Below are 11567 nucleotides of genomic sequence, written 5' to 3'. Positions count from 1 at the left end.
GTAGAAATCTTCAACTCTGCCTCGTCCTATTTTCCTGTATCATGTCACCTTGTTGTGCATTGACAAGCATTTATAATCTTGCTTAAATCAGACTACCTGTAATTAGCATTAGCTAATGCAGGTAAACTGCTAACATGGCAGTGCAGTCTGAATATCAATAAAATAAATCAATCATTTTTTATTTTTATATTTTGTTTATTCTGTATTGCGAAGTTAACATATATTTCTGCACCACCAGTGAGGTTTTGAATCATTAAATAAGATCTATACTAAAATTGTATTCACTTTGCATCTGTTATCATTCAAAAACCAAAGAAACCAAATACCCAGGTTCCATGCAAAATGAATATGTTTAGCACTACATATTCTATTTAGAAAGGCCTAACACATAAAAAATTAAAGACAAATAAAACTAAGGAAATATAATTTGAATTTATCAATTTATTTTCTTCAGGTCTTTAGGTCCACATTTCAGGTACACAGGTGATTGCACACAGTCTTTACTCTGAGAAGGATATGGGAAGGTTGGGTAAGACGCTAGTCCAAAAATGCACATAACGCATTCTCATCTTCTGTCCTACATAGTTCTTGTTCATCTTAGAATTGATCTCCAGGTACTGGTGTCCAGTGCTGGTGAATCTAGGCCAGGTAACGGGCACGCTCTCTCCTTTGTTAGGGTCCCTGTGGACATAACCAGAGAAAAGGACATATGAATTGAGGCAGTTTTAGTTTTCTATTCCAATGTCTGATTCCGGTTGGTATTATTTCTGTGGTCTCGTATGTTTATACCCAGTTTTGGCGAAGTTGGTCCAGTAGGCGATCATGTAGCCAGAGACATCACGGTGGCGAGGCCAGTACCCCAGTGGTGTGGAGAAGGGCTTTCCGAACACGTACTGCAGGTCATCAGCGTGGTCGGCTCCCATCCAGCCGGGGTAGGGCCTACCAATGCCACCCATACGGTTGGGCTGAGAGAAGAGGTACGAGTAGGTACGGCCAGTTCTTTGGTAAGACAAGGAGAGAATAGGGATGACTACACCAAACGAGGCTAAAGAAAGATGGAGTGTGATAAGAATAATTATTCTTTTCAGTGGTAAATAAAGTGAATTCATTAATTGATACATAAAAAGCCATTTAAAGTAATTAACTTAATTTGTATTTAAATTATGCAATCAAATATATGTAATAGAATTATCATTCCATTTTACCATATTATGCCATTTAATCATTAGAAAAATAAAGTTAAACTGCTGAATAAAATGATTTTTAAGCCTATATAAAAAAAAATTTCCTAATTCTATTAATTCATGTATCAAACTGTCACGCTTCAATTACTTTTGGCTTCTGTTTTACAGGTTGATTTCAATTCATCCACACTTAAGAAGCTAATGTGACACACTAAAAACCCCACAAGGAAATAAAGGAACTCATTTTGTCAAAACCGCAAAAGATGATCAAACGTTTTCCCTTTGAAGAATTACTTCCAAGAAAGTTTAAAGCATCTTTACAGTAATTCTCCTAGCTTACTACAGTTGCCACCCTTGAGGTAAAGAAAAGTTATGTCCTGGTTTTATCCCGCACCTTCTTAAGCAAAGTGTGGTACAAAAGGGCAAATAAACTGACAGCAACATCTGTACAGCAAGATCTTATTCTCACGTGGCGTTGGCAGCATGAAGGTAGAGGGCAGCCTGAGTAGGAACCAGGAAGATGTAGTCTGTTCCAATCTCCACAACGGTTTTCTTGATGGTCTCCTTGCTGGGGTTTGAGCCCCAGGTGGAGGTGTATGTGGAGTAAGCGTTGTCCAAACCAGCCTTGCCCTTCTCCTTAGTGTAAGAAGCCAGGAGCCTCTTTACATCCTCGCTGCAATCAGGAAGGTTTGAAAATGAGGTCTGATAAAACACCATAGCAACACACTTAACAAAAGTAGAGTGTTGCTCTTGGTAAATCCATTCACAATTGCCCTTTTTTTCCCAAGTTACACTGTGATCAAATGGCTTAAACTCACATAGGGGTGTCCAACAGGGGGGAGTTGACTGAAGGAACATCTAAACCAGTAAACATGTGTCCATCCATGTTATTGACTCCAGCGATGTAGTCAATGGCAGCGGTATTGTGGAACAGTTTGGAAGGCTCATCCGGCAGGAAGTCCCCATCAATCACAGGAGACAGGAACAGGTTCCATACAATTGGGTCTGACAGAGACAGACACAACCAGACCCTTACTATGTACAATACTATCTGTTTTATAACTGGCATTTTAATTTCCCATATGCTGAAGAACAAGCTAGAGGAATTTAGCCTTGCGTGGCACTTGTGCACCCGCAGTAATTTGGTAATTTATGCTTTATATATGTGCATGAATCTAAACTCTTACTATGAAAGGAATGGAAGCGCCAATCAATTAAAATTGTTTGGTTAAAACTAGGGCTGTCAGCATTAACGCGTTAATCGCATTGCGATTAAGGGCCGAGCATAACGCGCACAATTTTTTTTTTTATCGCATTAATCGCATGCCGGCATTTATTAATTTTATTTTACACTTCACTCGGCTTCGCGTCATGCCTAACAGGCTACTATTTTGACCCTTTGCCATACTTCCTCATAACACATCCTGCTGCTGCAAGCTGCAGGCATGACGGAGAAAGACAGCAGCAACACAGTTCTGAATGGCGCTTTTTATTTTCCAAAACTCCCGGACGGCTTGTAGACAAGTCGAAAGCCATATGCACATTGTGTAAAGCCAAATTAAAATATCACCGAAGCACGTCAAGATTGAGCTACCACCTACAAGCTAATTAACGTGACTCAGGTTGATGCTCAGTGCCCACTCAGGCAAAGCAGTATTTTGGAGAGTGCTACGAGTGCTACTTGCCGACCTGTGGATGAAACCAATTCCAAAACAATTACTACAGCTCTTGCGAAACGGTTGGCAACTAACTGCAGACCTGTCAGCTTTGTAGAAGACTCGGGTCTTAAAGACGTACTACGGTTGGCATGTTCTGACCTGTCTCATTGCAGTCGAGGGGGACAGTAGTTTCACGCATACACAGCCTGTATGACACGGAGAAAGCAGCCACACTGGAACTGCTGCAAGGTGCTGCAAACGCTGTCTTATTAACCGGTGATCACTGGACGTCAGTGGGTAATCAACATTATTTAGGAGTTACTAAACACTAGATTGACTCCGGTAAGAATAGGGATTTTTAGTTTTTTAGTTAGGTACTTGGAGGAATTGTGCAATAATGACATATTCATAAATTTTTCTTTTGTTTACAGTAAATAAATAATAACACATACAAATCTTAAAGTAAAGTTCATAAAGTAACTTTCCTTGCATTCATTTGATTCCCAGTCAAGATACACTGGTAAGAATTGCTTTCCATTGTTTATATATACTTAAAAACAGTTCTGAAATGCAAAATAATAGAATTTTAATCATGTGATAAAATATGCGATTAATCGTGATTAACTATAGAAATTCAGCGATTAATCGCAATTAAATCGTTTGACAGCCCTAGTTAAAACACGTCAGTGCCATCAAAATCCACTACAGTATGGGGAGCATTTAAACTGATGTGTGCTGCAGAATTGACACGCATGTTAACGGTCAGTCAGCCATTGGGTGTAGTCTTTGCTGTTGGTTCAAATACACATTTTAGAAGACATTTTTAGGCAGTGTGAGGCCACTTTCTGTTTGAGGTCAGCTTAGTGTGTTAGGCCAACACTCACTAGCCAAATGTCCATCCAAATATAGATACATTTTTAAACTAATATAAAAAATCTGCAAATGAAAATGCTAATTAATATGTGTAAAATGAAAATTGTAAACTCGGTTATGTGGAGTGCAGTCCTTACGATCGGGTGAGCTGGACAGACTGAGAGAGCCAGCCAACGTAAGGCGAGCAGGATCAGTCATCTTCAAACAGGCAGCCATGTTTTGATCTGTGGGGCAGTTGACCTTCAGAGCAACCTGGGGAGAGGGTTCAAATCATCTTAATTGTTTCCTAGCCCTGACATTATATACACCTTTAAATGAACTATTCCAAAAAAGTGTTAAAAGTTCCATAGAAGAAATAAAACATGTCAGAGAAGCTGTTGTGTACCTCCTCAGCGAACCTGCGTGGGTTCTTATTAATACCCCATGGGCAAAGGGCGACACCGCTCTGGGAGATGGCTCTCTTGAACAGCCCTTTGTTGTGGGGAGTGAGAGTCTGTGGGCAGATAATTTTCTTTTACTTTTATATAGTGTGTATATATATCATCAATCTCTCATCTCACACAATGAGTTAGACACCTAGAAAAAAAGCTTCTCACCTGGAAGCTGACACTAGCTCCACCTGCAGACTCTCCAAAGATGGTGATGTTGTTAGGGTCTCCTCCAAACGAGCGGATGTTCCTGTTCACCCAGGCAATGGCAGCATGCTGGTCCCAAAGGCCATAGTTTCCTGACGCGGATCAAACATTTCACTCAATCTCATCAGAAATTACTTATTTAATGGAACATTTTATAAAAATGGGAGGCGGGCCAACATTTTCTAGGTAGAATTTTGTCACTGTTGTGAAAGAAACTGGCACCTACCGGGTAAGTCAGAGTCTCCAGTGCTCAGGAAGCCCATAGTGCCCACACGGTATCCCAGTGTCACCACAATAACATTTCCTCTGTCTGCAATCTCCTGCCCGCTGTACAGATAGTTGTCCAGGAAGTTAGCACCCATCGAACCCCCAGCCAGGAAGCCTCCCCCATAGATCCAGACCATGACCGGCAGACCAGTGGACACTAGGAGACAGAGAAAATGAGAGCCAGTTGTAGAGTGTAGATCTAATATGGGTGAATCTCTGTAGGCTTCTCTCAGTCTTTACCTTTGCGGCCATGAGGAACCCAGATGTTAAGGTAAAGACAGTCCTCACTGCCTCTGGTGTCAGACATCAACATATTCACCTGAATGCATCTCTGCCTGTACTCAGTAGCCTTCAGAATACCTGATTAGAGACACACACAAGTGTAAGGGCAGGGTAGGACTTGGGCAATGATGTATGTTTTCATGACACATTACGTAAACCTTTTCAATTCAATAGTTAAAAGAGAAGGGGGGGCAGAAGTGACTGACGGAGCTATGATTGCTAAAGTAGCAAACTTTGTAGTGTGAATTATAGTTTGTATTTTTGGATCTAGATGTAAAATCCAGTCGGGAATATGTTAAATCAGACTACTCACCGTCCCAGCCAGGGTGACGCTTTGGTTTCTCAAACCTTCCAGGGATGTCAGCAAAGGGAATCCCCTTGAAGACGTCCATGCGACGGAATAAGCCAATACGAATGTTTTTACCCTCCACCATACCTCCCTCTGTGTACACCACCCCGAGCTACAGGAAATCAAGCACAAAGAAATGCAAGAAGATTGACTTGAAATGGTAGGAAGGTCATTTTTTTGACATACAACTACACCAAAGAAATGTAACATTTAGATTTGTATTCTCAGTTTCCTTTTGGCATGTTTTGGGGGCAAAAAATCAAATGTCATGCAACACTAGCAATTTAAAGAATGCTTTGTTGCAAATGAAATGGTTAGAAATTTGATGTGACACAGACATAGGAAGACTTTTGATCAAATGCAATACAATATACCCATCAGTGATTGACGGCTCAATCATATTTTCTTAATTAAGAATAGAAGCTTCATTTATGGACATATCTCACTTTTTTAAATACTGAATGGAGAATATTAACACATGGTTATTTGGATACACTAAAATAACATTTGTGACACTTACAGAGGCCGCAGAGACCGTCTCCAGAAACATGGCAACAGCTACCAAAATCTCCAGCTTCACCATCATGACCACACTGTGACAATCAGGTTGATCGTCTCCCAGACTTTTATAAAGGAGATCCCTCCCCTAAACCACATCTGACCAGTGTTCAGTCAGTGGGCCTGCTTTTTCCACTGTTACATAACACATCATTTTCAAACCACCTTATGTCAACAGCACTTTCCACAATACTTCACATGGATGACCTCAAACAACTTCATCAAAATAACACGTGGTGATCAAACAAAAATGTAGGTGGATTTTTATGGCTTGTAAAAATGGGAGATAAGTTTTCAGTGGACATTGGGAGTAGCAAAAGTGTTTGACAAAAACACAGCGATTAATACCAACTCCAGATTTCCAGATCCCTTCTTTCTCTAAATCTCATGCAATCTAAAATTTGATTTGTTGGCGTTTATGTGGTTGCATTTCCTTATGACACATGAAGAATTATCTTTACCACCTCCACCCCACAAGAAACCGCCCACATGTAAACTGACTAAAGAAGTGAAGTCGTGTGAGGATGTGTGTGGATATGTGTGAGGATGGCCATTGCCGCAGCCTTGGGCTAGACACTAAACCCCAAATTGCTCCTGATGCTGCACCTCGGTGAGTGAATGTTTATCTGATGAACAGGTGGCACCTTGTATGGCAGCTTCAGCCAACAGTGTGTGAATGTGTGTGAATTGTTGTCTGTACTATGTAAAAGTGCTTTGAGTAGTCATTAAGACTAGAAAAGCACGATATAGTAAATGCAGTCCTAAGCACTTGACTCTGTTAAAAGTTCCCTCTCAACCTAGGCCAAGAAGTAGGTTAGAATCTGGGCCACAAATTTTGAGTTAACATTTAAATGTGAAATCAGTCTATAGCTGTCACAAAGGAGAGGAACCTGAATTCATCAAATTCAGTGTCCACAATGCTATCTTCCAATAAACTGTAGCTGTCATACTTCACGGGACCCGTGTGAGTGCGGATTTCATGTCGCGGCTTTCGTCGCCGTTTGTCACTTTGCCTACGGTTGAGTGACAAGTGTACTCGCCCATGTTGTTTATTTGGTTGCCATGACTTCGAGAGTGATGACGTCCTGTCACTGTTCCAGTTGCTCACCCTAAAGGGGAGAGAGAGCGGATGACATACATACATAGCAGAAACCCTGTTGTGCGACTGCCCTATTTCTGATACCGTGGCGGCAGAAATTTTGCCATGGCGGGCCACCACCTCAAAATCAACATAGAGGAAACACTGAAACTTAGAGTTGATGTTAGCGAGGGGGGCGCTGCTGAGCATGGATAGAGAGTAGATGTGTCCCAGACATGCTCCTAAAACCTTCGACAATAGAGGGTTTTCACCGACGTCGCATTCTGGACGGTAACCTGGATGCGCGGCCATGTTGGAGGCACTCGGTGTAAACAACTGAGCGGAGTACAATGGAGTATTGTGAGCTTTGTAGACTTTAAGTGAATGTAGCCATGTCTAAACAACAGAAAAGCGCATCAAAACGCGTCCAAGATGCAAAGGCATATAGGGAAGGACTTGGACCACAAGAAAAGGCTTGATATTTCGAGAAATTACGGTTTATTGGCGGTGCAGACCCCTACGAGTTGGCTCCCTCTTCTTGGATCCATGGCGACCCGGTGATTCTTCCTTCAGTCGCATATCCCGATATAGTCAACTACCTGGTTTTCTCGCCGAGCCCACACACAGCGGAAGACCTTAAATCATACAAAGGTTTGGAGGCTTATGACCAGATGGTGTGTGGATGGGTGAGGGAGACGCAGTACCAAGTCATCAACGACCGTTGTGTTGTGAAGGCTAAAGTAAGTAATGCAATAACGTCTTTAATCAACCTTAAATGTATGATATCATTGCGAGACTCAAGGTGTAGCCAAGTGACTCTCAATCATTTTTTTTTTTATTTCAAAGACCTCCAGTTTGCTATTTACACTGTACACTATCATTGTTAGTTTCATAGTATTTTATTCGGTCATATATACACATGTACAATCTGACACCCAAAAAAACACACACTATTAGATTGAGAGAGTAGGTTGAAGCTATCAAGCTTATGTCTCCCCTTCAGTTAAAGACACCTGGGGGCCTCAATTGTGAATCAGTGATGCAGATAAGCCTACCTGTTATTTATTTATTTATTTTTTTAGTAAGTGGTAAGAAACTATTTTGTTATTGTTAGTCTTATATTTGGTTTTCTTGCCTTTTATTCAGGTACTCCATTCTCAATCAATCCGAGAAACACCCCTCGAACCCTGGATAATCGCTGAGAAGTCTGGTCGTATACTTGGAGCCCACTGCACATGTATGGCTGGCCTTGGAGAGACATGCACACATGTTGCTGCATTATTGTTTCTCATTGAAGAAACAGTGAAGTTGAGGGACTCGAAGACAGTGACGCAAGAAAAGGCATATTGGCTATTGCCTACTGCAATGTCAAAGGTGGAATACAGGGAATGCCGGAAGATTGACTTCACTGTAACAAAGAGATCTCAAGTAAAAGAGTTGGCAAGATGAATTATGCTGCTCATGGACAGTCACTTAAGGAACAAAGTGCTAGTGATTTTTCTACTGATACAGTTAGGAAAACACAACAGCCAACCAGTGATGAACTGTCATAATTATTCAGTGCTCTTAGCGCAACTGGATCAAAGTCTGCTATTTTGTCCTTTATTGAGCCTTACTCTGACAGTTTTGTCCCCAAAGTGATTGGAGAAAACTTCCCTCCTGTGTTGACTGAATTGCAAAAGGATGAAGCAGTTCACATGGACTATAGTGATCTATTGTCCATGTGCAAAGATGTTGACATTTCAGTATCAGAGGAGCAAGCAAAGGCGGTTGAGGCCGCTACAAGGGATCAAGCTTCCTCTAAACTGTGGTTTTGATTTTGTGCTGGTCGAATTACAGCATCTAAAATGAAAACTGCATGTTGCACTGATCCAAAACAACCATCACAGAGCTTTATCAAAAGTTTGTGCTATCCTGAGTCATACAAATTCACATCAAAAGCCCACTACCTGGGGACGTAATCATGAGAAATTTGCACGTGACATGTTTCTAGATGTACATAAGGAATCTCATGAAAATGTGAAAGTACACGACACAGGTTTCTTCATAAATCCAAGTGTGCCATTCTTGGGTGCTTCTCCCGATGGCTTTGTTTCTTGTGATTGTTGTGGTGTCAGTGTAATTGAAGTGAAATGTCCATTCTGTGTGAAAAGTGACAAGTTAGACAGTGTATCCTAATTGGAGAAGGACAGTGAAGGGAAACTGACACTTCACCGAAACCACCAGTATTTCTACCAGGTGCAAACTCAACTTGGGGTGTGCAAACTGGAATCTGCCTATTTTGTTGTTTGGACAGAAAAGGATTTGCATGTTGAGCGAATTCCATTTGATGAAGAGTTCTGGGGTATGATATGCCAGAAAAGCAAGAACATTTTCGACACAGCCATTATGCCAGAGTTAGTTGGCGAGTTTTACACAAGGCTTTCATCTACCATAGCCACTGTGTCACAACCTGGAATATTTGCCTCAGCGGAATCACATGGCTCTGATTGTGCTGCAAGTGCCAGTGGCCAAGAAAAAAACTGGTGTTTATGTGGCCAGGTTGAGTTTGGAAAAATGATTCTATGTGACAATGCAAAATGTCGAATTAAGTGGTTTCACTACTGGTGCATTAATGTTAAGATTGCACCAAAGGGAAAATGGAATTGCCCACAGTGCCAAAAGCTACCTCAGTCTCTGCCAAAAAAAAAGGAACGAAACCTCCAAAGTAATAAAACGAAAAAATAAAACTTTTTGTTGGCTGCACTTTGTTTTAATGTAGGTTAAATTATATTTAATTCATTTAGAATTGTGCACCTTTTTTGAAAATGTGATAGGTTCTTTAAATATTTTTGGCATTTGATTTCAAGTTGGTGAGATGTTTGTAAAGCTATTCTGACAAAAAAAGTTATACTCAAGTGACATACAAAATTGTGTTTACAGTTAGTGTATTGCACTATAGTATAATGTATAATTTATAGTATTGTATAGTTCATAAGTGTTCTGGTGATCAGTGATATTCTGTGTGTTCTTTTCCACAACAATACAATAACAATGACTTAATGACTGTAAATTAACAATCATTTATTGATAATTTTAGGCTATATATACACTGTCCAGACATGGATTAATTTATTTTTATTGCCAAAGTGCATATAAAAATACACTTTAGTTAAAATCAACTACTGATGGACAAAAGTTCACCAGAGCACAACAGACAAGTCCAATCTTATCAATGGTACAATAACCATCACTATCTTTGCACATCAAGAAATCAATTGGCAATATCCCCTGCAAAATAGTAGATTTCTGGCGCACACAACCAATCACACGCTCAACATGAATCCTGACATGGGCAATTTTCCTTGTGGTTTCGAAGTCAACAGGAGCTAACTGTGACTTTCCACGAGTGAAGACTGGAATTTGTACATGAGCTATTCTACAACCTAAAGTGGCCTGAATGTTAAAGCCACAGTCAGCAAGAACTAGATCACTAGGAAGTATGTTGTTCAAAAAGCCACAGTTTTCAGTTATGCATTTGTCACTTACTCTTCCTTCCCATGCATTTGAAATGTAGGAGACTGTGCCCTGGGGTGTAATACCAATCAAGAATTTAACTGTGTTATGGTGCTTGTAGGAAGACCATGTTTCTGCTCTGGCTATAAGGTTAGATGGACGTTCTATAAAAACCTCAAAACAAATCAATAATAACAGCACATTTTTACTCAAAATGTTTCCTGAATTGCATTGGCATGGTTTTTTGCAACTGTTCTCTTTCTGGCCATATGATAAGTGGCTTCATGCGAATAAACATGACATCAATGACATCAGTGATTATCCTTGAAGCAGTGGCTATTGACACGTTGAATGCATATGACAGGAAGGTTGTGGAAACATTAAGCTGTAAGACGCATCAACGTCAGCATCAACTGCTTAAACTTATCAAGTGACTTCTTCACAGGGAGGTGGGGACTAAGGAATGTGAAGAGTACTAACAGTATCTGGTATGTAGGTAGGCCAGTGAAAAATAAAACCTTTTCATCCTTATCGACACAAGGCACTTTGGTCATAGGAAGTGGACAAATGTGCAACATCAGAGCTCAACTGAATGTTTTCAGTTCTAAGACTTTGAAGTTCAGTGGTCATAGCCTCAATGACATCACCAGTCAATTCAGTTTGAGTCCCTGTGAAGCAAAAATTATCACTGACATAATCACTAGTGGTGGGGTCATCAGTCTCAGCAGCAGCAGCAGCTGCAGCAGCACTAGAAGCAGCAGCAGCTTCAGCCTTCAGTCTCTGCTGGGTTCGATTCATGCGACGCTTGTAGCGTGAGTTCCCTGTTTCTTTGGTTGACTGAGGTGAACTTTCTTGCTGACCTGTCAGTCCAACAGATGGCACCCAATCTGGGTCATCCTTTTGGTAAAGGTCAGACTTTTTACCTGGAATACAATGAGAAATACAGCACATTTTAGCTCTACATTTTGAGAAGGATCAGAATAACATATTAAGTCATTAACGCCACATGTGGTAGCTTGATATGAATTATGTCAATGTCAGCTTTATTTATATAGCACATTTAAAATAGCCAGTCCTTCAAAAGTGCTTTACAGTAAAAACAATAAAAAGCAATAATTGTTTTTACTATTTACTATTAAAAATATTATTATCATTACACTAGAACATTTGTTATGAGCCGCTGCAATC

The 11567-nt window shown here is 40.5% G+C and overlaps 1 protein-coding gene across 1 annotated transcript; it reads right to left on the bottom strand.

Annotated features, from left to right (window-relative positions):
* Window positions 1–500: 500 nt before the first annotated feature.
* On the bottom strand, window positions 501–5834 carry LOC144531345 (bile salt-activated lipase-like). Its single transcript, XM_078271431.1, has 11 exons — window positions 5769–5834; window positions 5213–5360; window positions 4858–4977; window positions 4577–4774; window positions 4312–4442; window positions 4101–4208; window positions 3853–3967; window positions 2003–2189; window positions 1654–1857; window positions 790–999; window positions 501–681 (listed from the first exon to the last, which is right to left on the bottom strand). The coding sequence occupies exons 1-11, from the start codon at window positions 5832–5834 to the stop codon at window positions 501–503; spliced, it is 1668 nt and encodes a 555-aa protein (XP_078127557.1).
* Between the last annotated feature and the right edge of the window lie 5733 nt (window positions 5835–11567).

Source organism: Sander vitreus, chromosome 16 (assembly GCF_031162955.1).
Source record: "Sander vitreus isolate 19-12246 chromosome 16, sanVit1, whole genome shotgun sequence".
Taxonomy (NCBI): domain Eukaryota; kingdom Metazoa; phylum Chordata; class Actinopteri; order Perciformes; family Percidae; genus Sander; species Sander vitreus.
The sequence above is the reverse complement of the archived record's forward strand: the minus strand, read 5'-3'. Positions and strand labels throughout refer to the sequence as shown.